At 40.2% G+C, this 26,937-nt stretch overlaps 1 protein-coding gene across 2 annotated transcripts in view; it reads right to left on the bottom strand.

Annotated features, from left to right (window-relative positions):
• Window positions 1–26,937, bottom strand: part of zdhhc14 (zDHHC palmitoyltransferase 14) — a 203,085-nt gene that overhangs the window by 59,732 nt on the left and 116,416 nt on the right. For both annotated transcript variants that reach the window (XM_072581069.1, XM_072581070.1), the window contains exon 3: window positions 19,049–19,210. In XM_072581069.1, coding sequence (XP_072437170.1) covers window positions 19,049–19,210 — 162 coding nt within the window. The remainder of the gene's footprint in view (window positions 1–19,048; window positions 19,211–26,937) is intronic.

Here is a 26,937-nt window from a genome sequence, read left to right as displayed (position 1 = left end):
ATGAATGACTCTGTGTGGAGGGTTGGTAAAGTAAGGATATTTTTAATCTCTTTTGGCAATTTAGAGCAGAGGGATGGGGACTTGGGCAGTTGCATGTTCCTCTTGCAGGACACGGGAGTTAAGGGTCATCATTAGTGTTCTTGCTGACTTCACCTGCAAGAAGTGCACCCAACTTCAGCTCCTCATAGATCGTGTTAGGGAACTGGAGTTGGAAGAACTTTAGATCATTAGGGAAACTGAGGTGGTGATAGAGAGGAGTTATAGGGAAGTAGTTACACCTAGGATACAAGGTAAAGATAGCTGTGTGACCATCAGGAGAGGGAAAGGGAATAGGCAGTCAGTGCAGTGATCCCCTGTGGCCACTCCCCTCAATAATAAGTACACTACTTTGGATACTATTGGAGGGAAGGGAAAATGACCTACTAGAGAAGGCCACAGTGACAAGGTCTCTGGCACGAAGCCTAGTTCTGTGGCTCAGAAAGGAAGGAGGGAGAATAGGAAAGTGATAGTGATAGGAAATTCAATGGTTAGATTAACAGACAGAAGAGTCTATGCTTGCAAACAAGACTTCCAGATGGTACGTTGCCTCACTGTGGATCATTAGGATGCCTTCTGGGGAAGGTGGAATCTGTACAAGGAGGACGGTTTGCACCTGAGCTGGAGGGGTACCAGTATCCTGGATGGGAGGTTTGCTAGAGCTCTTTGAGAGGGTTTAAACTAGTTTGGCAGGGGGATGGGAACCAGAGCTAGGGATCAGGGGATGGATGTCTGGTGAACAGGCAGATACAGCGTACAGAGAGTCTGTGAGGAAGGATAGACAGTTGCAGTCAATGTGATGGGTTGAAGTGTGTCTATTTTAACACAAAAAGTGTCAGGAATAGGAATGATGAACTTCGAACATGGATCAGTACTTGGAACAATGACGTTGTGGCCATTATGGAGACTTGGATATCACAGGGACAGGAATCATTGTTGGATGTTCCAGGGTTTAGATGTTTCAAAAGGAATAGGGAGAGAGGTAAGAGAGGTAAAGGAGTGGCATTGCTAATCAGAAAAAGTGTAACAGCTGCAAAAAGGGAGGTTGCCAAGGAGGGTTTGTCTGCTGAGTCATTATGATTGGAAGTCAGAAACAGGAAAGGAACAGTCACTTTATTGGGAGTTTTCTCCAGACACCCCCATTAGCAAAAGAGACATGGAGGAGCAGACTGGGAGGCAAATCTTGGATTGTTATCATGGGTGACTTCAACTTCCCTAATATTGATTCGAACATCCTTAGTACAAGTAGTTTGGATGCAGCAGATTTGTCAGGTATGTCCAGGAAGGATTCCTGACTCAGTATGTAGATAGGCTGACAAGAGGGGAGACCATATTGGATTTGGGACTTGGCAACAAAGCAGGTCAGGTGTCAGATCTCTCGGTGGAAAAGCATTTAGGTGATGGTGATCACAACTCCCTGACCTTTACTATAGTCATGGAAAGGGATAGGAACAGATGGCTTGGGGAAGGAACAGATTGGGTGAGGGGGAATTACAATGCCATTAGGCAGGAACTGTGGAGCATAAATTGGGAGCAGATATTCTCAGGGAAATGCAGGACAGAAACGTGGAGATGGTTAAGGGAGCACCTGCTGAAAGTTTGTCCCACTGAGGCAAGAAAGGGATGGTAGGGTGAAGGAACCTTGGATGACAAGAGGTGGTGGAACATCTAGTCAAGAGGAAGAAGGAAGCTTACTTAAAATTGAGGAAGCAAGGATCAGACAGGCCTCTACAGGGTTATAAGGTAGCCAGGAAGGAATTGAAGAATGGACTTAAAGCGAGAAGGGGGCATGAAGAAAAACCTTGGTGGGTAGTATTAAGGAAAACCCCAAGGCGTTCTACACTTATATGAGGAACAAGAGGATGACAAGAGTGAAGGTAGGGCCAATCAGGGAAACTGGGTCAGATGGGATGTACCCAAGGTTACTACAGGAAGTGAGGGAAGAGATTGCTGCAATTTTGGCCATGTTATTTACATCCTCACTGTCCACCAGAGTAGTATCTGGTGGCAAATGTTATTTCCTTGTTCAAAAAAGGGAATATGGATAACCCTGGGAATTACAGACCAGTCAGTCGTATGTCGGTGGTGGGCAAATTATTGGAGAGGATTCTGAGAGACAGGATTTATGATTATTTGGAAAAGCATAGTTTGATTATTGATAGTCAGCATGGCTTTGTGAATGGCAGGTCATGCTTCATAAGCCTCACTGAATTCTTATGAGCATATGACAAAACACATTGGTGAAGGTAGAGCAGTGGATGTGGTGCATATGGACTTTAGCAAGGTGTTTGAACAGGTTCCCCATGGTAGGCTCATTCAGAAAGTAAGGAGGCATGATATATTGGGAAATTTGGCTATCTGGACACAGAATTGGCTGGCCCACAGAAGACAGAGGATAGAAGTCAGTGGAAAGTATTCAGCCTGGAGCTTGGTAACCAGAGGTGTTCTGCAGGGATCTGTTCTGGGACCTCTACTTTTAATAATTTTTAAAAATGACTTGGATGAGCAAGTGGAAGAGTGGGTTAGTAAATTTGCCGATGACATGAAGGTTGGTGGAACTGTGAATAGTGTGGAGGGCTGCAACACTAGGTTGCAACAGGACATCGACATGATGCAGAGCTGGGCTGAGAAGTGGCAGACACAGCTCAACTTGGAAAGGGGTGAAGTGATTCATTTTGGAAGGTCGAATTTGAATCAAAATACAAGGTTAAAGGCAGGATTCTTGGCAGTGTGGAGGAACAGAGGGACCTTGAGGTCCATGTCCATAGATCACTCAAAGTTGCCACCCAAGTTGATAGGGTTGTTAAGGTGTATAGTATGTTGGCTTTCATTAGCAGGGGAATTGAGTTTAAGAGCTGCGAGGTTATGCCTTATAAAGCCTTGGTTAGAGCACACTTTGGAATATTGCGTTCAGTTCTGGTCGCCTCATTATAGGAAGGATATGGAAGCTTTGGAGAGGGTGCAGAGGAGATTTACCATGCTTCTGCCTGGACTGGAGGGCATGTCTTATGAAAAAAGGTTGAGGGAGTTAGGGCCTTTCTCATTGGAGAGAAGGAGAATGAGAGGCATAGATGGAATGGCTAGCCAGAGACTTTTTCCCAAGATAGAAATAGTTATCACGAGGGGGCATAATTTTAAGGAGCTTGGAGGAAGATTTAGGGGCGATGTCAAAGGTAGGTCTTTTAGACACAGTGGTGGGTGATTGGAATGCAATGTCCGCAGCAGTAGTAGAGTCAGACACATCAGGGTCATTTAAGTAACTCTTGGATAGGCACATGGACAATAGTAATATGTAAGGTATGTAGGTTAGTTTGAGCTTAGAGTAGGATAAAAGGTCGGCACAACATTGAGGACTGAAGAGCCTGTACTGTGCTGTGCTGTACTGTTCTATGTTCTATTGCGAGAAAAAACCTCTCAAATGTGTAGAAGTATACAGAGTTGTTAAAAGTTCCTTTCCCAGTCTCCAAAAGATTCCTAGGCCCATGGTGGACACTGAATGTGTCAATATTGTTACTAAGTCGAAAGCATGTGTGTACACTTTAAAATAGGAAGTGGTTTCTGAATTTTGAAGTAAATTTAAAGTGCAGGCTCAGTTGCCTGAAGGGAAAGGCTGGGAGACGAGCTTTTCCAGAACAGATACATGTCGCAAATGGCTTTTAAATGGATACCTCAGTTTTAGTTGCTGCTTTGACAACAATTCAAATTTAACCAATTAGTTTAAATTATGCCCAGGATATTAAAGTCCAATTGAGTTTAAATTTATTGTTTTGACAACGTGGACCAATAAGACGGTATGATGTTGGGGGTATAAAAAGCGCCGGAATTTTGAAAATTGGTCAGACAGCAATTGCCATTGATCAACCAAGCAACTGCCGTTGAGTTGGAGAGCTAACTGTTTATCTAAAATCTTACTCTCAAAGAAATTAGAAGACACACCTTTTCAAGTAAAATATACTCACAGTAAAAAGAAAAGACGACCCAGGGAGAGCAGCAGGTAGAAGATTGAAGACAGCTGAGAAGACAGAAACTGTGTGGTCTTGAGATTAAGTTAATGGAATGTTTAATAATTGTGGTATTGGAACAGCATTTTTTAATATTTAGAGTTGGAGTGAGATAGCAAGTAGTTAAGAAAATAAATGGGGCTTGGATTTTGTGAATATTTTTTGTTTAGTGTTCACTATTAGAGCTTGGAAAATAAATGGTCATTTTTCTTTAAGTAGTGGAATTTAGGAGTTTTCTGTCACTCACATTATAATAGACTACAAAGGCGAGGCAAGCTTTTCTGGGTGTTTGGTTTTAATTAACAGAGGGGTTCGACCTCTATATTTTAACACTATGCAATGGAATGGAGGGTATGAGGGGCATTAAGTATGATGTAGAACCTTGAGGTGGCACCGATTTAACATAAAGGTTTATGAGCAGCCATGGGGAATGGATTAAATGGGGGTTGGAGTGAGGTGGAGAAGGGGTATGAGGGTAAGGATTAGAAAGTCCCAAAGAACTAAGTCAGGTCTTCTAGCTAGCCCATATCAGCATTTGCTCACACTGGTGGCTGTGTAAGCTCTGCATCTAAATTTTCCTGGCCTGATTATATTTCAAACCCCCCTCCTGAACACATTTCGGCATTGTTTTCACCAATATAGGTCCAGCAAGTCAAGCAATTTCCCAAATTAAGCCAACAGCTTGGTAGATAGTATCTGGCCCTAAGTATATGTGATTTGAATAATACTATTAAATGCATCTTCAGTAAAGTTAAGCTCAATTTATTACATCTCTCGAAAATTGGGGAAGCCAAATTCACAATTTGATTTGGGAAGTGGATACCAGAAGGACCAAAATTCAAATCACAAGGTCACTGGTTAAAGCTGAAGTCAGAGATTTGAGCACATAATCGAGGTTGAATCTCCAGTGCAATACTTGGGGAAAATGGGGATCAGCTAGCTCAGTTGGTTGGAAAGGTGGTTTGCAACGTGGGTTCAACTCCTGCACCAGCTGAGGTTACCATGAAGGACTTTCCTCCTCAACCTCTCTCTTCCCAAGGAATGGTGACCTTCAGATTAAATCACCACCAATCATCTCTCCCCAATGAAAAAGCAGCCTTATAATCCACTAGAACTATGGAAACTTTATATTTAATTTGGGGGAGTCCTACACTGTTGGACATGTCATCTCTTGGATGAGATGTTAAACTAAGGCATTTCCACACTCTTGGGTGGACACAACTTCAGTTTGAAAAACAGGTCTCTCCCCATAGTCCTAATAAATATTTATTTCTCAATTGACCAGACTATTAGACAACCAAAAAACACTAATTTTTTTCTCTAAATTGCACATTGTACTAATTGAGTTTACATACATCCCAGAATATTTACTATGTGCATTTGTAGGCTCCATTTTCTTTTAAAATGTAAATCGCAAATAAAAATCTAGGTATTTGAGAGACTTGGCTGTGCTTCCTACATGACCAAAGTGACCACACTTAGACATACATGTAGTTCATTGTATACTGTACTGGTACCACTTGATGGTATGAATTGTGCTACATAAATGTCTTGGCCTTGTAGCACAGTGGTTGAGTCCCTACCTCGGGGCCAGAAGATCGAGGTCCAAATCGCACTTGCCACAGATGTGCTATGACATGTCGAATTAACAACATTAAAAAAAACAAGGAACTGCAGATGCTAAAGTTCTGAAAGTTTGAAAACCTAAATTGCTGAAGAAACCCAGCAGATCTGGCAGCATCTGTGAAGAGAAAACAGAGTTGACATTTCAACTCAAAATGCTGAATCTTCTTTCTTTCCACAGACGGTGCTACACCTGCTGAGTTTCTCCAGCAATTTCTGCTTTTGTTTTTGATTAACTTTATTACCAGGTTCTGAAGAAAAGTAATACTGGAATCAAAGTGGTGCTCCTCTTTTTCTCTCCACAAATGCTGCCAGACCTGAGTTGTTCCAGCATTCTCTGTACTGATTTCTGATTTCAGGCACCCATATTATTTTGCTTTTATTCCCAATTCTTCAATTCCTCATATCCACAATCAACTAATATTGGCACCACAGCTGACACTTGAAAATAACCGAGATAAATCTGGTTTTACTTTAGAGGTTCCAGAGTTTTCAAAGATTGAGGATTGTCAGGGTTAAAAGGGTAGTATACTGACACCAGATGATCTTAGCAAAGTGAGGAACAGGTTTATAAGCACATTATCAAAACAAATGATTGAAGGGAGCTAGGATGAGCATGAATGAAATATGTGACTTTCTGCATTTAACTTGGAAGTAGAAAATTAACATTTTTAATTTATAAACATTAGGAGTCAACAAGATTTCAATTTTGATCACAAACAGTCACTTAGAATAGGATAGAAATGGAAACAAGCAAGATATGAGAATACACTATACATGTTGTTGAAATGCAGCAAATAAGATCTTGATGATCTCAGAAACTGCAGTGGATTAGAAGCTTTATGCAGCTATTATCTTTCCATTGACACAATGATTAATATATAAAGAGGGGAAGGATAAGGGTCAGTTGTTCCACAATGTAAAGGAGAGCTGTCAGATCTCACATGGTATGCCATTTGACTTGTTACAAACACATTTCTTCTGCCCTACGTATAGCTACACTTTAAAATACTAATTGCAGCATGAGAGCAAAATGCAAAGGCTGGTATTAAGGCACAGCCAGGGTTGGAAACCAAATATATCTAGGTGAGACATGGGAGAAAAATTGGCATTTTGGAAAATCAGTGTTTACATATGACAGGAACTACAGAATCTGACAACAAAGGAATGAGACCATTCAGTACATTACACCTGAAAGTGGCATCAATCTACTGTACTCACACTGACCAGTCATCTCATTTTAATCCACAATATTAACTTTTACAAATAAGGTTTTACAATTATTTATTTACTTAGCTTTTCAAACCAGTTGTATATTTTACTTGCACTACAGTTTGCACATACTAAAAATCTGGATAAAAGAAATTTTAAGCTATCCTTTGTTGATGAGTTTAAATATATGCTCTCCCAACTTGCAGTAAAAATAGCTTCTCATTATTAAAAACAATCAGATGTTCTCTCTCATCCTTGCTCTAACTAAAAGTGACCCAAAGGCTAGAATTTTGCTTGCCCATGGTTTTGGGGCTGGGATCATTAATCACAACTTGCTGAGCATTGTGAAATCAAGCTGAGCAGAATGTAATTTTGTCCCCCTACCTTACTGAACTGACCATAGTACTGAGCCAAGTGACTTCCATGCCATTATTTTGATCTCCATTCTAACGGATACCTGTGCATACAACACAGCAAGACCGACAATCATGTAATCCAAGCAGTTAGCTCCTCATAAAGTTCTCTGTCCACTAAGAGATTGCACACCTGAACTCTTGAATGATGGAAAATACTTTTTGAGGCAGGGTGACCTACCTTCAAGAACTAACCTCAAGGGGGAATGGAACCACTTATTTTCAGGAAGTGGCAGAACAAACTACACTGGCCAATGACTTGGTTATTAACTACCAATTAAATTTATTAAAAAGTAATTTATTTTCCTTTCAATTGTATTCCTCTCAAAATGAGTTTGCTTTTGTAATGGCCTTATTGGCTAATTTTGCAACTTTTAGTAAAAAATAAATCACATGTATATACTTGCAGTTGCCTTTCTTCTCAAAAACTTGTTTTCAGATAAGTATGTGTTTTCCTTGTTTTTAATACCAAAATAATATCTCAAAATTATCCACTTTAAATACACCTGCCTACTTTGAGTATACTTAATGAGGCAGCTTCAATAGTGCTCTGTACTAAAGAATTCCATAGGTTCACCACTTTCTGACAGAAATAATTCTCCATAATCTGTTTTAAATAGACAAGTCCTCACTCTGATATGATACCCTCTGGTCCTAGACTCTCCCACAATGGAAAACAACGTCACCACATATATGTTCCATTAAGGTCTCCTCACATTCTCCTAAATTCCAATGACTGCAAGTTCAATCCACTCAACCTCACCTCATAAGACAATCCCTCCATAAGTGGGATCAACCTAGTGAACCTTCTCTGGATTGCTTCCAACTCCTTACCATAGCAAACATTTCATGGACTTCCTGTAAGCCACCATAAATAATTTATCTGCATAAAAATTAGCTACAGACTTAAAGAGGTGTACTTCTTAAATTTTGTTTGATGTACTTTGAACTTGTTGCTGCCATGAGCAATATTTATCTTGATTTGGAGATATCAAGGCATAAAACAATGTATTTTTGAGGGATCCTCAAGATTTTTTCAGGATTATGTTTTGATTTCCTTTCATTCTCTCTGAATCATTCATAAGGTGACGCAATTACATAGTAACTTTACTTCCTGTATTTGTGTTGATTTACAGGGCATTTGAACACATGCAGATGCAGAATTCAACAAAATCTTTAATAATCATCAGGTCTCCATTTAAAGCCACAACAGGCAAGGAAAACACTGATTTCCAAGACATAAGTTGGAACAATGCCGTGGGCATATGTTAACAACAAAAGGCTTTTTAATCAAACAATGGACATGCACTTTGTAAGTTAAACTATTTCCATTGCACATTCATGAAGCTAGAATATTTCAGCTAGGCAGTTACTACCTTTTTCACTGCATCTCAGATCCAAATTTAGGAAATGAGTGTTTATTACAGAAGTATCCAATGTAATTGCCCACACAGAGGCTTCTGAACATATGCAGCCTTAAACAAGGAGATACCAAATTCATTTGTAAGTAATTCATTACCTCAGTGATTTCAAGCTTCTCTTGTTCCCAGTTAGCAGAATGTTCATTTGTTGACAGGTTTAAAGCTGTTCTCTTCTCTATGCAGTCTACTTTACTCTTTCCCTTGCAGCCTCCCTGCCTTTTCCTACATCTCCAAACCTCTTGCAGCCTTCCACTTTCCCCATCATACTCCAATCCCCTTGCACCTCGTTCCCTCTCCACTTTGCAGCCCTCCACTCTTTCAGTCCTTTCTCACTTTCCCGCCGCCATGCTGTAGACTATCCACCCAGTCCCACACCCCAACCCATCTCTAGGTTTTTCTATATCTCCATGTCCCCCCACCTCCTTGCAGACCTCCCCATCTTTCCCAGCCACCGCACAGATTTCCCATTCCCCTCCCACAGCCTCTCTGTCACAGCCCCGCAGTTTCCCCATTCCATCCAAACTCCTGTCTACTCCTCCATACCTTTGCAGCCTGCTCATATCCTCCGCTGCCCCATGCAGCTTCCTCATACCCTTCTCAGCCTCCACATATTCACCCCATCCCTTTACAGGCTCTCCATCTCTCTCTCACCATCGCCCGCTGGCCCATCTCTCCATCTTCATTAGTCGCCTTCATCCTTCTCATCCAATCACCTTTGCAGCCTCCCACCAACATCTTGCAGCCTTCTACTTACAGCACACATACCTCTTGCAACTTTCCTGTCTTCTCCTTACCTACTTGGAGGCCTCTTCTTTCTGTCCATTTTCTGTCTTATGCCCAACCATCTTTCAGCTGCTTCAAAGACCTTCCCAATTATAACATCAGAAACCGAGGTTTTACTCATGATTGCACAATGTTCAGTGTCATTCGTAATTCCTCAGATACTGAAGCAGTCCATGCCGAAATGCAATAATTATTACCCATGTCATGTGGCACCACAAGGACAATTTGGGGCTTTGTTAGAAAAGAGAAACCTAGTGAGAAATCTAAACCAAATGAGTGGACAAATCACATGCAGTATATCACAGATTAAGTATGCAAGTATGTAATGGTTTATTGCAAATTCCTGGGATACACAAAAGCTGTTATAAGAGAAGGCAGCTGGTGGAACTAAAGAGCGGATTGTGGTTGCATGATAGAAAACTGTTGAATGTGCAAGAGACCCTGAATGCAAAGAACACAGTTCCATTTTATGCACGGTCACAGTGAACATGAGACAAACAGAAAGATTTCATGAATATAGAGTGTATTCTAATTCTATTCAAATATTTGCACTGTGGATTGATAGGGTTACAAAGAAATCACCCTCGCGTTCATGTAAAACGTTATGCATAACAATATGACAGAAACAGATTGCTCACGTGCTATTTTAGAGTTTCTTAAAGAATAAATTGAATGGTGAGAGAGTTATAGCTACCTTGCTTTCTAAGCATGGTTGTTGTTGGAAAAGGAAACTCCTCCTCTATTAATTCAACACAATCAGCTGCAGCAGTCATGGCAGCTTGCTGAGGCAGGATTTTGACAGATCTAACAGTTAGTGGGTCAGTTGCCACATCAACTCCAAGCATAGTGGAACAGAAGCAAGTGACCCAAATATTAATAACAAACAGAAAATGCAGGTCTGGCACCATCTATGAAGAGAGACACAGAGTTAATGTTTTTATGTTTGATATGATTTCTTCAGAAACCAGTCTCAGACTGATCTCTGTCCTTATTATCTCCCTGGGTACCCTCCCCCCACCTAAAATCTAAATCTAAAATTCATAGAAATCATAGAATTCCTACAGTGTGAACCAGGCAATTTGACCCAACAAGTCCACACCGACCCTCCAAAGAGTAACCCTTATAGACGCATTCCCCTATCCTATTACTCTACATTTTAGCCCTAACTAATGCATCTAAACTACACATACCTGAACACTATGGGCAATATAGCAGGCCAATTCACTTAACCAGCACATCGTTGGATTGTGGGAGGACCCAGAGGAAACCCACGCAGACATGGGGAGAATATGCAAACCTCACACAGACAGTCACTCGAGGTTGGAATCAAACCCAGGTCCCTGGTACTGTGAGGCAGCAGGGCTAACCACTGAGCCACCGTGAACCCTTCACCCTCGCACCAGCTCCTCAGCCACGCATTCATTGGTTCTATGCTCCTATTCCTACCCTCACTAGCTCATGGCACCGGGAGTAATCCAGATATTAATACCCTTGAGGTCCTCCTTTTTAAATTTCTGCCAACTTCCTATATTGTCCCTTCATAATAAGGTAGGAATAGAGCAGGTGAATGCATGGCGGAGGAGCTGGTGCAGGGGAAAAGGGTTCACATTTCCGGATCATTGGAATCTCTTTTGGGCTAGAAGTGGCCTGTATAAAAGAAGATGGATTGCACCTGAATTGGAAGGGGACTAATATACTGGCATGGAGATTTGCTAGAGCTGCTCGGGAGGATTTAAACTAGTAAGATTGGGGGATGGGGGGTGTACCCAGGGAGATAGTGAGGAAAGAGATCGATCGGAGGCTGGTACAGTTGGGAAAAGGAGCAAGTCATACAATCAGAGCAGGCAGGAACAAAGCAGAGATCATGGTAGGACTGATAAATTAAATTTATTTCAATGCAAGAGGCCTAACAGGGAAGGCAGATGAACTCAGGGCATGGTTAGGAACATTGGACTGGGATATCATAGCAATTACAGAGATGTGGCTCATGGATTGGCAGGACTGGCAGCTTAATGTTCCAGGATACAAATGCTATAGGAAGGATAAAAAGGGGGGCAAGACAGGAGGGGGGAGTGGTGGTTTTTTGATAAGGGACAACATTACGGCTGTACTGAGGGAGGATATTCCTGCAAATACGTCGAGGGAAGTTACTTGGGTGAAACTGAGAAATAAGAAAGGGATGATCACCTTACTGGGATTGTACTGGAGACCGCCCCCAATAGTCAGCCGGAAATTGAGAAACAAATTTGTAAGGAGATCTCATTATCTGTAAGAATGATAGGGTGCTTATGGTGGGGGATTTTAACTTTCAAAACAGAAACTGGGACTGCCATAGTGTTAAGCGTTCAGATGGAAAGGAATTTGTTAAGTGTGTACAAGAAAATTTTCTGATTTGCTATGTCGATGTTCCCACTAGAGAAGGCGCAAATCCTGACCTACTCTTTGGAAATAGGTTAGAGCAAGTGACTTGAGCTCTCAGTGGGGGACCACTTCAGAACAAATGACCATAATTCTATTAATTTTAAAAGAGTGATGGAAAAGGTTTTACCAGATCCAAAAGTTAAAGTTCTACACCACAGGAAAGCCAATTTTGACGGTATACAGCAAGAACTCTGAAAAGCTGATTAGGGACAGATGTCCGCAGGTAAGAGGATGACTGGAAAATGGGACACCTTCAAAAATGAGATAATGAGAGTCCAGAGACAGTCTGTTCCTGTTAGGGTGAAAGGCAAGGCTGGTAGGTGTAACAAATTCTGGATAACTAGATAAATTGAGGTTTTATCAAGAATAAGAAGGAAGCATGTGTCAGATGTAGAACAGCAGAGATCGAGTGAATCCTTAGAAGAGGATAAAAGCTATAGGAGTATACTTCAGAGGGAAATCAGGAGTGCAAAAAGGAGACATGAGACAGCTTTGGCAAATAGAGTTAAAAGAGAATCCAATGGGATTGCATAACTACATTAAAAATAAAAGGGTGGGGAGAGAATAAGGCCCCTCAAAGATCAGCAAGGCAGCCTATGTGTGGACCGCAGGAGATGAGGGAGATAATAAACAAATATTTTGCATCAGTGTTTACTGTGGAGAAAGACATGGAAGATCTAGAATGTGGGGAAATAGATGGTGACATCTTGAAAAATGTCCAAATTACTTAGGAGGAAGTCCTGGATGTCTTGAAACACAAAATGGCGAATAAATCCCAAGGACCTGATCAGGTATACCTGAGAACTCTGTGGAAGGCTAGAGAAGTGATTGCTGGGCCCCCTTGCTGAGATATTTGGATCAAGAGTCACAGGTGAGGTGCCGGATGACAGGAGGTTGGCTTACATAGTGCCACTATGTAAGAAAGGTGGTAAGGAAATGCCAGGGAACTATAGACCAGTGAGCCTGACATCAGTGGTGGGCAAGTTGTTGGAGGGACAGGATTTGGATAGGCAAGGACTGATTACAGATAGTCAACGTGGTTTTGTGTGTTGGAAATCATGTCTCATTAACTTGATGGAATTTTCTGAAGGAGTAACAAAGAAGATTGATGAGGGCAGAGTCGTGGACATGATCTATATGGACTTCAGTAAGGTGTTTGACAAGGCTCCATATGGTAGACTGGTTAACAAGGTTAAATCACATGGAATACAAAGAGAACTAGCCATTTGGATACAGAACTGGCTCAAAGTCAGAAGACATAGAGAATGATGGTGAAGAGTTGCTTTTCAGACTGGAGGCCTGTGACCAGTGGTATGCCACAAGGATTAGTGATGGGTCCACTGCTTTTCATCATTTATATAATTGATTTGGAATATGAAATAGGAGGGACAGTTAGTAAGTTTGCAGATGACATCAAAATTGGAGGTGTAGTGGACAAAGAAGGTTACCTCAGAGTACAATGGGATCTTGATCAGATGGGCCAATTGGCCAAGGTGTAGCAGATGGAGTTTAATTTAAATAAATGTGGATGCTGCATTTTGGAAAGGCTAATCAGGGCAGGTCTTATACACTTAATGGTAAGGTCCTGGGGAGTATTGCTGAACAAAGAGACCTTGGAGTGCAGGTTCATTATTCCTTGAAAGTGGAGTTGTAGGTAGATAGCAAAATGAAGGCAGTTTGGTATGCTTTCCTTTACTGGCCAGAGCATTTGAGTGTAGGAGTTGGGATGTCATGATGCATCTGTACTGGACACTGGTTAGGCCACTTTTGGAATTTTGTGTGCAATTCTGGTCTCCCTGCAATCGGAAAGATAGTGTGAAACTTGAAAGGGTTCAGAACAGATTTACAAGGGATGGTGCCAGGGTTGAAGGGTTTGAGCTATAGGGAGAGGCTGAATAGGCTGATGCTGTTTTCCCTGGCATGTCGGAAGCCGAGGGGTGAAATTATAGAGGTTTATAAAATCATGAGGGGCATGGATAAGATAAATAGACAAGGTCTTTTCCCTGGGTTGGGGGAGTCCTGAACTAGAGGGTGAAAAGGGATCCAAGGGGCAACTTTTTCAAGCAGAGGGTGGTACGTGTATGGAATGAGCTACCAAAGGAAATGGTGGAGGCTGGTACAATTACAACACTTAAAAAAGCATCTGGAGGGGTATACAAATAGGAAGGAAGGGTTTAGAGGGATATGGGCCAATTACTGGTAAAGTGAACTAGGTTAGTTTGGCATATCTGGACAGCATGGACGTGTCGGACTGAAGTGTCTATTTCTATGTATTACACTCTATGACTCCATAACTGCCATTAGAACTTTTCTAATAGTTTACTCTGCTGAATTCTTACTGTCTATTTTGGTTGAGAACTCTCTAAAAAGAAGCTGGATTTAAGTTGAAAAAAGTATCTACCAATTCTGAAAAGTCACAATGGACTTGAAACATTAAATCAGTTTCTCTCTGCACAGAAGCTATCAGTTCTGTTGAGTTCCTGTGTTTGTTTCAGATTTCCAGCATCCACAACATTTTACTTTCGTTAACATTTGGTATACTCTGTCAAGAAATGCTCATGTAATTTAAATACAGTTGGGTCTAGGACATGTTTAGCATATTCAGAGAATCAGAGAACTAGAATGAGAGGACTTACAGCTTAGGTCAAATTTTCAGGTTTTGTTTCATCTAAGGAACTTAAAAAAAAAGTTAAGATTAGATTCCCTACAGTGTAAAAATAGGCCATTTGGCCCAACCAGTCCATACTGACCCTCCGAAGAGTAACCCAACCAGACCCATTTCCCTCTAACTGATGCACCTAACACTACGGGCAATTTAGCATGGCCAATTCACCTGACCTGCTCATCTTTGGACTGTGGGAGGAAACCGGAGACACGGGGAGAACATGCAAACTCTACACAGACAGTTGCCCAAGGCTGGAATTGAACCTGGAACCCTGCTGCTGTGAGGCAGCAGTGCTAACCACTGAGCCACCATGCTGCCTGTACTAATTGATCAATGATGGATGTCTAAGACTATGATAACAGTTTTATGATGTCAATTAGGCAATTTTTGTGCATCTTGTCTATGAGTCTAGGCACAAATGGGAGAACACTGAGCCAGACATGACTGCTTTAGCTAAATAGTAGTCAAATTAGTGGGGATAGTAGGTGATAAAACCTGTGGATATTACCCATTTATTGTTCCTGGATAGGTCTGGCTGAAGGAGAAACACAGCGCAAAATGAGTCAAGTACTACCTACAGCCTTTGGTATGCAGCGCAAAAGCAATGTATAGGATGATCAGCTCTTTTGCACAGGATTCTACAGAGGCTGTGTAAGGTTAGAAAAGGAATGAATGGTGACAAAGTATAGTGCTCACTGGTTCCAGAGTGATGAAATTAATAAGGAATGTTTCCAGACAGTCAACCAATTGCAAATGCATCTGGTTTTGAAACAAATACTGGTTTGTGATATTTTACAGATTGTAATATAATGTAAAAAGTACAATGTTTCCTTCTTCAACTTGCATGATCAAAACTAAAACCTTATGCCAATACAACAAGAAAGGTAGATGCAGATTGTTTAATCAGCAGTAGAAACAAAGTTAACATTTATCACTGTACTATCAATTGTTTATGCTTATTTGAGACCATTACATTAGTGTCCTTCACCATGTCCTGAAAAGATGGGGAATGATGGAGAGGATGTGATTGCCTTTGGAATTTTTCTAAATTCTCTGAATTCTTAATCTATTCTTGCATTACAGCTTTGTGAACAGAAGCTGAATATAAGTTTTAAAAAATAGTCTCTACCTGGCCCTTTTCACTGCACTGTCGTATAGTTAAAGAAAAATGGAAAATGCTTGAGTTGGCTTGACTTAATAAAAAAAAAACTCAAATCGCAGATATCCACAATACAGAGAAAGCCCTTCAATCCATCGCAGTTATGCCAGTCAAAAACCTACTTATTCTATTCTCATTTTTGAGCAGTTGGCCTACAGTAGTGTATGACTTGGCATCGCAAATTCACATCTCAATACTTCTTCAATGTTACGAGGGTTTCTGCTTCTAACACTCTCATATGCAGCGAGTTCCAGATTCCCAATACCCTCAGGGTGAAAAAGTTTTTTCCTCGCATCTCTCCTAAATCTTTTGCCCTTTACCTTCAATCCATGCCTCATAGCTCATTGACTTCTCCATCAAAAAGGGAAAAGTTTCCTCCTGTCTACCTTGTCTATGCTCCTTATAATTTTATACAGCTCAATCACGTCCCCTCTCAATCTCCTCTGCTCCAAAGAGAACAATCCATCTTCTTCATAACAAATTCTCCAGTTCAGGTAACATCCTGGTAAATTTCCTCTGTACCCTCTCCAGTGCTATCATATTGCTCTTACAATGTGGATTCTAGAACTGAATACAAAACTCTATGTAGCCTAAACATAGTTTTCTGTAGTTCCACCATATGCCCTGATACAAACCGCTGAGAACTGCTACACTTTCCGGATTTAAAATGAACTGAAAGAATGTCAGTTAGTAAAGTATTCTAATTTTGTAAATTCTGCTGCAAAAGTTCCTTCAATTTCTCATTGGAATCTTTTGGCGGTATCTGTCTAGCTTGTGTATTATTGATTAAAAGATTAACTTCTTATTAAAACATTCATGATATGTCTGAAGTATGCCTACATTCTTTTGGATCAACTAGTCAAAAGCCATGGGATCATATCATCAATATTTTTAGAATTCAATACAGACCTACTCAAAGTTATTCTTTCTAGGGAGGATATCCAAGAGATCAGAGAATTGAACATTAAATGCTCGAATAAGGCTGTTATGTGGTGGTAATCACATCTGATTTTAAAATTAAGCACTCTCAACAATATATGCATTTAAATAAAAGGTGTTTTTCCAAGAATAAATGTTGTAAGCACTGAAGAATACAATAAATTATGAATTCAAACAATACTGCAATGTCACTGCAGTATTTTGGTGATTTTTAAAGCATCACAATTGTTCACTATGCCACTAACTTGCATGTAAATGGAATTTCAAAACATACACACAATCCTGCCTGTAAGCCTTTACAACGTTTTATTAACAATCTTCATTGTTGAAAATATTTTACTTCTTGTAAAAACATCTATTTTGTTCAGCCTGAGAAAGATCACGGTATCGACTACAGATTCCTAGTCAGTGGTTCATTCCTGTAAGGCTGTTTTTCCATTATCTCAATTCACCTCTCTCCCATTTTCTAGCAATAAGGTATTCTCCACAATATATGGCATTTTTGGGGCACTATTTTTAAAAATAATCATGGATTTTCAGTCTAGAGAAAGAATCATATCAGACACAGTCAAATATGTAACACTTAACACTATTTGCTAGTCTAAGTAAACATACAATCTAGGTAGTTTTCCTATAACTTTGTAGTTGTATTGCTGCAAAAAATTGCTTAATATAAATAATGGGACCTCTGGGAAAAGAGGAGTGAGGGCAGACCCACAAAAAATATCATTCACCATTGCTCAAAAATCACCTAAATGTCTAACACAAAGTATAGCACAGCCTGAATGAAGGTTGAAATCATATTTATTAATGAAACAAAAGTAACTTGAACACAGTACATTTAAAAAATGTAAGAAAGCTACTCTCTGTACAGTACTTCTCACAGAAAGCTCCCTGTGGGCAGCTGACATTGGCGTGTGTGCAGTACAGCACAAAGACCAGTGCTGACATCGTACATGCGCAGAACAGCGTAGAGACTTTGGCACAGACATCGTGCATGTGCAGAACAGCACGAAGACTGGCGCTGATATCGCGCATGCACAGAATGGCACAGAAATTTTGGCATGGACATCGGAGCACGCACAGAACAAAGCATGAGAACTGATCCCCGCTAGAATCTCACCATTGGCAAATACTGTTACTTAATTCTTCAGCGACATTATAGCCAAATCACGCTGCTAAAATGTACGCTATACCAGAAATACCTATACCAGCTTCAAAACTCTTAAATCCGGATGTCTATTCCTCCATGTTGATTAGTGGAATACTGTTTTAATCACTTTCATTCAAACTGCAAGATTTTATGGTGAAAATACATTATGCATGGAATTTAGTTATGAGTTTTAAAGAAATCTCTATGGCATAGTACAAACACACATAATTACTCCACTAATGTTAGAGCTTTTTATAGTCTAACAATCTCTCAACTCCCACAAGCTCTATATAGATAACCATCAGAAACTGCACTAATTTTCCACTTTTCATCTCCATAGCAACAAGACCACACTGAGCACAATGTGAATACATTACATAATTGTTACTGTTATATTACAGCACAAGCAATAATTTATTGGCATGGACATTATATCGATAAAAACATTGAATCAACAAAACAAAATATAAATGATATTCATGACAGAATTTAGTTGATAATCAAATAATAAATGACACAGAGAAGGTGGCCAACATCCAATAATTTGATCCTTTTTTCAAGAGTTTTTAAAAACCACATCTCTACTTCAGTAAAAGAATTTCATTATAATGGCTCAATGTTTAATATGCTTTTTTGAAATAAAAGGCAATGTATTACTTTGAAGTTGTATACATTCAAAAATGCATAATTCCATTAGCTCAATTTTAATAGACAAATATCTGCTTTGTGATCATTGTAAAATTCCAACTGCACCAGGTACTCAAATATTGAAAACCTCACATATGAAAACTCTCTTTAATGTAGAACTGACGAAAAAAAATGATCAAGTATGGAATGAGTCTCAGGAAAACTGGGGTGAAAGCAAGTCTTTGGAAAGCTTAATTGCAAGTTACAGAAGACACTGCAGTACAATTTCTCCAACTGGAATTAGAGCATAACCTATTGAATATTTCAAGCTTTTTATAATATTATACAATATATACTATAAAATAATAAAGAACAATAAGCTTTAATTAAACTTACGAGAAAAATGCAAACATTAGAAGATTATCGTGCAATTATACAGCTCATCAAATTCTAATCATCTATACAAAGAAACTACATTTTTGTTTTAGTTACAACACTGCAGTGCAACTGGAGATTCAAAGCTCATGATTAGCATTTCTTTTTGTCTTATCATAACATTTTTTTTAGGAAAAAACCTCCCAAGAAAATCACTTACCTACACAATTATCACAAAGGCTACAGTGGGAGGCACGTGGTGGCCGGAAGATTTTACAGGTAAAACAGTATTTTAACTTGACCGTTTGCCCATTAATTATCACCTCTTTTGTTCTGGGGGGAGGTCGATAACCTCCTCCTGAACCTGAACCATTGGCGATATCTGAAAAAAAGGAAATTTGAAAATATAAATATTCACAATTATTTTACTGAAACAATTTGGGTTATGTTTAATAATTTAAGATTTTATGATACACCTTCTTCACAAATATAGTCAAATAGATACTGATAAGTTATTGTGAAACCATTACAAGTCAAGTCGGTATCTCTGCTTTTTAAACAGACAACAGAGATGGTGAATTACAAAACAAACCAAAATCAAAAAATGAGCCATTAAAGTTGAATGTTTCATCCAGTATCAATTTGCAGTCTAGCTTTGGTAGTTCACTATAAAACAAGTCAGCAACAGTCTTTTCAAATACCAATGCATTCAATTTTAGTGACATAAGAACACAAGAAATAGGGTTAAGGAGAAGGTGAAGACTGTAGATGCTGGAGACCAGAGTCGAGAGTGTGATGCTGGAAAAGCACAGCCGGTCAGGGAAAATCCGAGCAGGAGAATCGACATTTCTGGCATAAGCCCTTCATCAGGAATAGGGTTAACACAAGCTTACTCTGCCATTCAAAAAGATCATTGATAATCTGATTTTGAACTTATCCGTGCTTCCTGTCCGTTCCCCATAACCCTAGATTTCCTTATATTCAAAACTGTATAATCTCAGCCTTGAATAGTCAATTAATCAGCCTTCACTGCTCCCTGGTCTTCCAAAGACAAACAGCCTTCTGAAAGAAGAAATACGTCATCTCCATTTTAAACTGAGATACCCCTCATACTGAAACTATGCTGCCTCATTCTATATCCCTCACCACACTCCCCAATACTACTTGAAGGTTAACTAATAGAAGACAGAGAAAGGAGGCATTTTCAGATTGGCAACCTGAAACTAATGGAGTACCACAGGGATCAGTGACACAAAAAAGAAATTGCTAGAAAAATTCAGTAGGTGGAGAGAAAGAAGAGTTAACGTTTTGGGTTCAGTGACCCTTCCTCAGAACATGGATCAATACTGCGGACACAATTATCTATTTTATATTAATTACTTGGATAACAGAAGTAAATGCAGTGTTGCCAATTTTGCAGAAGACACTGATAGGTGGGAAGTTATGTAGTGAGGATGACATAGAGTTTACAGAAGTATATGGATCTGTTAAGTGAATGTAGGAAAATGTGAGATTATGCACTGCGGAAGGAAAAATAGAAGAGCTGAATATTAGTTAAATGGGGAAAAGGCTGCAGAAAACTGCAGAATGGAAGGATTTGGGGATGTTCATGCATAAATCATAAAAAGCTAGCATCTGAGTTCAGCAGAAAAGAGGAAAAGCAAATGGAATATTGGTCCTTATTTCAAATATTAAAAAAAAGGTCTTGTTAAAACTTTGCAAGGTAGTAATCAGACCACACTGAAATACTGTGAACAGTTTTGATCCTCTAAGGAAATATATACAGGTCATTCTGCTATAACGTGCGTTTTGTTAACATGAATTCTCTGTGTCGCGATTGACAAATTGGGGACTGTGTTTGTAAAGCGCAAACTTTTAAAACATGTGTTGGCTGTAACACAATTACATCGTCAACACTTTTAAGTGCTGCTTCTTTTGATAATCCAGGGTTGGACAAGAATGCAACTGTCTGGTTATTGAAGAACTACCTATTCTGGCATGACAGCAAGTCCACAGAAGATTTGCTAGGTTGCTCCTGGGTATAAAGGAATTTTCTTATGAGGATATATTGAGTAGGCTGGGCTTATGCTCATTGAAATTCAGAAGAAAGAGATGAAGCCTGACTGAAACAGAAAGGACTCTTAGGGGCCTTGACAGGATAGACACAGATGTTTCGTCTTGTGGGAGAGTCTAGAAACAGAAGGTATAATCTCAGAGCAAGACAGCGATGAGGAAAAATTTTTTCTCAGAGGGTATTAAATACGTGGAACCTTTTAGCACACAGGCTAACAAGGATGGGCCATTAAGTATATGCACGATTGAGGTGGACAGATTGTTAACCGTAAGGGTTCATGATTACAGGGATGGGCAGGAAACGTACAGTCGAGGACCATCAAATCAGCTGGCTCAATGAGCTGAATGGCTTACCTAGGTTACGTCTTATGGTCCTTCACCACTATGAGGGGAAAGATCCTCAGAATCTACACTCAATATTCCTAGAACACTACATTTCAATAAAATAATTTCTCATTCTTCTAAACAGCAATGATTATAGGTCCACGCTGTTCAACCTTCCCTCAAAAGACAACGCTACATAGCAGCAGTTTTGTGAACATTCTTTGAATCAACTTCAACCCAGGCATATAAATGTTTAAATGAGGAAAGCAAAAATGTATGGCTGAAGGGCTTTGCCTGAAATGTTGATTCTCCTGCTCCTCGGATGCTGCCTGACCTGCTGTGCTTTTCCAGCAACACACACTCGACCATATTCTAGATGCGGTCTCACCAACTTGATGTACAGTTGTAGCAAGATCTCACTCTTTGTTTTTCATCACCTTTGCAAGTAAAGCAAATATTACATTTGTTTTCCTAACTACTTGCTGCGCTGATTCTGATCACAGAATGCCGCAATATGGAGGTTCTGGTTGCCAAAAAGCAAGGAAATAATATTGCAGAAAGTAAGAGCTTATTACATAGTAGGTAACAGAATAGCTTCAATAGTGAATTTGGATGAATGTATAAGTTGATAACTTTGTTGATACAAAAACAGACAGGAAAGCAAGTACTGAAAAGGACATAACAATGATATAGTAGGGATATGGTAAGCGAGTAGGCAAAAACTTGGCAAAAATTAGTAAATTATAATGTGCGAAATATAAACTTGCTCACTTTGGCAGAATGCGTACAAAAACAGCATTTTATTTGAATGAAGACAAATTACAGAACTTGCGGTTACACAGGGATCTGAATGTCTCACTACATGAAACACTAAAAGTTACTTGCTAATGTTGTCATATATTGCAATGATAATGGAATGCTTTGCTACAGTTATAGAGGATATTATGCCTCTTCATCTGAAGTCCAGTATACAATTTGGTCATCTTATGCATGAAAGGACACAAAAGTATTAGAAAAACATGTATCATTGGAGTTTGGTTGAGCGATACTCTTATTGAAACTCAACAGATTGGACATGAAAAAGATATTTCCCCTTTTAGGAGAAACAGGAACTAGGGGACATAATTTTAAAGTAATGGGTCACCCATTTAAGGCAGTGATGAGGTTTTTTTTCCTCTCAGAGTCTTGAGTGTTTGGAACCGTTTTCTTTAGAGAGAGGTGGAGAGAGGGGTAATTGAAAGCAAAATTAGATAGATACTTGATTCACAATGGATTATTGAAGATGTTATTGGGGACAGGTGGGAATAACACTTAACTGGAGAATTGTTTTCCAGTGAAGATCTGCTCAGGTAGCTTTAAGTATTGGCAGGTAGAGATGTAATCAAGGAGGCAGAAACAGGAGAATTTTAAAAAGGTGATGGATTAGATTAGATTAAGTTCTCTTCAGTGTGGAAACAGGCCCTTCGCCTCACCAAGTCCACACCGACCCTCCGAAGAGTAACCCACCCAGACCCATTCCCCTCTGACTAATGCACCTAACACTATGGGCAATTTAGCTTGGTCAATTCACCTAACCTACACATCTTTGGACTGTGGGAGGAAACCCACGCAGACACGGGGAGAATGTGCAAACTCCATACAGTCGCCGAAGGCTGGAATCGAAACTGGGACACTGAACCACCATGCCGCCTAAGCACTGCCGTTTAAGCACTGCTTCGGCAATTCCCAATGGGGATAAAGAAAGGCAACCATAGCCAGAACTGTGTGTTCTGGAGAAGGGTCACTGGATCATTGGAACAGCTTGTAGTGGACCTACTAATGTAGAGGCAATACTGGATTTGGTGTTGTGCAATGGGATAGACTTGATAAGGGAGCTTAACGTAAGGAACTCAGAGGAGGGAGAGATCATAATAAGATTGAATTTACTCTACAATTTGAGAGGGAGAAGACAGGATCAGAGGTAACAGCATTACAACAGAAGAAAGGTAACTACAGAAGCATGAGGGAGAAGCTTGGGAGAATTTACTGGGAGAGAAGCCTAGTAGGAAGGACAGCGGAACAGCAATGGCAAGTGTGTCTGGAAGTAATTCAGGAGACACAGCAGAGATTTATCCCAAGGAAAAAGAAAAGGTCCAAGGAGGATGAGGCAACCATAGGTGACTAGGGAAGTCAGGGATAGCATAAAAGCAAACGAGAAAGTAGATAATGTGGCGATTGGCAGTGGGAAACCAGAAGATTGGGAAGCTTACAAACAGCACTGGAGGGAAACAAAAAAAGACATAAGGACGGAGAAGATTAAATAGGAGGGTAAGCCAGCCATTAATGTAAAGGAAGATTGTACGGGTTTCTTTAGATATACAAAGGGTAAAAAACAGGCAAAAGTGGACATTGGGCTGCTGGAAAATGTCACTAAAGAGTTAGTAGTGAGGAACAAGGAAATGGCTGAGGAATTGAATAATTACTTTGGCCAGTCTTTACAGTGGAAGACAAGTGTAATATCCCAATAATTCAAGACAGTGAGGTAAGTATGGTGGCTATCATCAAGGAGAAGGTGCTATAAAAACTGAATGGCTTGAAGGTAGATAAATCAGCTGGACCAGATGAACTATACCCCAGAAGTTCTAAGGGAGGTAGCTAAGAGATGGATGCATTAGTAGTGATCTTCCAGGAATCACTAGAATCAGGGAGAACTCCAAAGGACTGAAAGATTATTAACTCGCCTGTTTAAAAAGGGAATAAGGCAAAAGAGGGATGATTACAGATTGATTGACCTAATCTTGGTCATGGGTCAGATCCTGGAATCCATTGCGAAGGATGAGATTTCTGAATACTTCCAAGTGTATGGTAAAATAGGGCAAAGTCAGCGTAGCTTCATCAAAGGGAGGTCATGCCTAATGAATCTGCTAGAATACTTTGAGGAAGTAACGAGCAGGTTAGACCAAGGAGAGCCAATGGATGTTATCTACCTGAAATTCAAGAAGACCTTTGACAAGATGCCGCACAGGAGGCTGCTGAGTAACATAAGGGCTGATGGTGTCAGAGGCAAGGTGCTAGCATGGATAGAAGTTTGGCTGTCTGGTAGCAAGCAGAGAGTGGGGATAAAAGGGTCCTTCTCAGGATGGTGGCCAGTGACAAGTGGTGTTCCGCAAGGATCAAGTTTCGGGACAACAACTTTTCACTTTATACATTAATGATCTAGATGAAGGAACTAAGGGCATTTGACTAATTTTGCAGACGATACAAAAGATAGGCACAGGGACAGCTAGCATTGAGGCTGCAGAAGGATTTCGACAGGTTAGGAGAGTGGGCAAAGAAGTGGCAGATTGAGTACAAGGTGGGAAAGTGTGAGGTCATGCACTTTGGTAAAAGAAGAGGCATGGACTATTTTCTAAATGGGGAGAAAGTTCAGAAGTCTGAAGTGCAAAGAGATTTGGGAGTTCTAGTTCAGGATTCTCTCAAGGTAAACTTGAGGTTGAGTCAGTAGTTAGGAAGGCAAATGCAATGATGGTATTTATTTTGAGAGGACTTGAATATAAAAGCATGCATGCACTTCTGAGGTTGTGGTCTGGTCACATTTGGAGTATTGTGCACAGTTTTGGGCCGCATACCTCCGACATGGTCCCGGAGATTCACGAAAATGGTCCCAGGAATGAAAAGCTTAACTTTTAAGGAACATTTGAGGACTGTGGGTCTATACTCAGAGTTTAGAAGGATAAGGGGGGAATCTAATTGAAACATACAGAATATTGAATGGCCTGGACAGAGTAGATGTTGGGAAGACATTGTCATTTGTAGAAGAGACTAGAACCCAAGGGCACAGCCTTAGAGTAAAGGGAAGACCTTTTAGAATGGAGAGAAGGAGAAACTTCTTCAGCCAGAGAGTGGTGAATCTATGGAATTCATTGCCACAGAAGGATATGGAGGCCAGGTCATTGAGTATATTTAAGACAGAGATAGATAGGTTCTTGAGTATCAAGGGGATCTAGGGTTATGGGGAAAAAATGGGAGAATAGGGTTGAGAAACTTATCAGCTATGATTCAATGGTGGAGCAGACTCGATGGGCTGAATGGCCTATTTCTGCTCCTATATCTTATGGTCTTATGATCCAAAACGTTAACTCTGATTTCTCTCCGCGGGTGTTGCCAGAGCTGCTGAGATTTTCCAGGAATTTCTGTTTTTGTTTCAAAGTCAGAGTTCATCGATAATAGGTCTCAGTTAGATAATGCAAGGAAGAATCAGGTGAAAGGAAGAAGTCAAGAAAAGGAAAAGGAAATAGCAGAGCAAATATACAGAATTTAGGAGCCAAAGAGTAAAAGCATATTAGCAAAAGTAAAGGCATATTAATAATACATGCCCAACATACTAAATCAGTGCTTTACATCGGTGCTTTGTTCGGAATAGGATTTTTCTAAAGCTGTGACAAATTAAGTACATGAAATATTGGAAATAATTAAAAGATGGAGAAAAGGTACTAAAAAGGCAGGGGGTGTTTAAAATGATTGAGTGTCACCTGTTCCACTTGGGCTTGAGCACTGAGGAAGGGTTCAGGAGGAGCTGGTGCATATGGTATTGATCAAAAGGGCCCATGCCTTGAAGGGGACCCAGGAACATTTGCCAAATAGCCTGTAAATCAAGATGTTCAGCGTCCAAAGCAGTCAATCAGACACGCAGACCATCCCAATTAATAGGATAACTGGCTAATGGTGGCTTCTGAACAACATTCAACAGTGGCCAATTAAGATGCACATTGGAGACCTCTTGTAGAGCAGAGGTAATGTCCCTTCCCCTGAACCAAGAGACCCACGTTCAAGTCTCACCTACTCTAGAAGTCTGTAGTAACATCTCTGAACAAGTTGATTAGAAAAAAAAGGATTAAATGATTTTTTTCCCCAAAATTAAGATGCATCAGATTCTATAGGCCCTTCTTTATTTCTCAATTTACATCAGCTATTGGGACTGTTCTACAGCATCTATCGAGGTCCAAAAGGAGCATAAGTTGAAGTAAAGGAGTCTTGTGGGTCACCTCTAAATTGGGCCTTGGTAGTGTGTAGGGTCCTGCCCTGCACCATTCTTATCGAACATGCCTCCTTCCATCTCATTATGGCTGATGGTCCTCCCGTGTGCCCCACCTCAGAGTCTCATTTATCCCTCAACTTCCAACAATTCTTCCCACGCTCCCTTTCAATGCTGTCCCAAAGTTGGTGACTGCTTCCTTGTTCAAATCCCAAAGCCTTGCTTCCAAATCTAATCTCATTCCTCCCTCTCCTCTTGATGATGTCTCATTTGGGTGATTAATGGGATTTCCATTCAAACTCCTACCACAGAAAGAACATGCGCATAGACTGCATTTGTTTCAACTTAACAAAATAGTTGTCAGCCATTCTTTGTTTCATTGTTAAAGGCAATGTCTTGACCAATGGGAGTCACCCTGAACTGTTTAGAACTTAAACAAAGTCTGGCTGTTAATGGTCAGTCATTATTAACTGACACATTTTCCATGGCAATACCTCTACCAATCAGAGTCCTCTTGCCAAACAATCAGTACTCTGCTCTCATAGTATAGATATGCTGTGCTCATGTATGATTCAAGGAAACAGACTACAAAGGACCATCTGCAACAGCACTGCAGTTTTCCACTGGCAAATTGGCAATCCAGTGTGTGCAGAAACTATGAACTTATTGCAGCTGGCCTCCCTGTCGCTGACTGGTGC

Source organism: Chiloscyllium punctatum, chromosome 11, assembly GCF_047496795.1.
Source record: "Chiloscyllium punctatum isolate Juve2018m chromosome 11, sChiPun1.3, whole genome shotgun sequence".
Taxonomy (NCBI): domain Eukaryota; kingdom Metazoa; phylum Chordata; class Chondrichthyes; order Orectolobiformes; family Hemiscylliidae; genus Chiloscyllium; species Chiloscyllium punctatum.
This window is presented reverse-complemented; position numbering and strand designations above follow the sequence as displayed.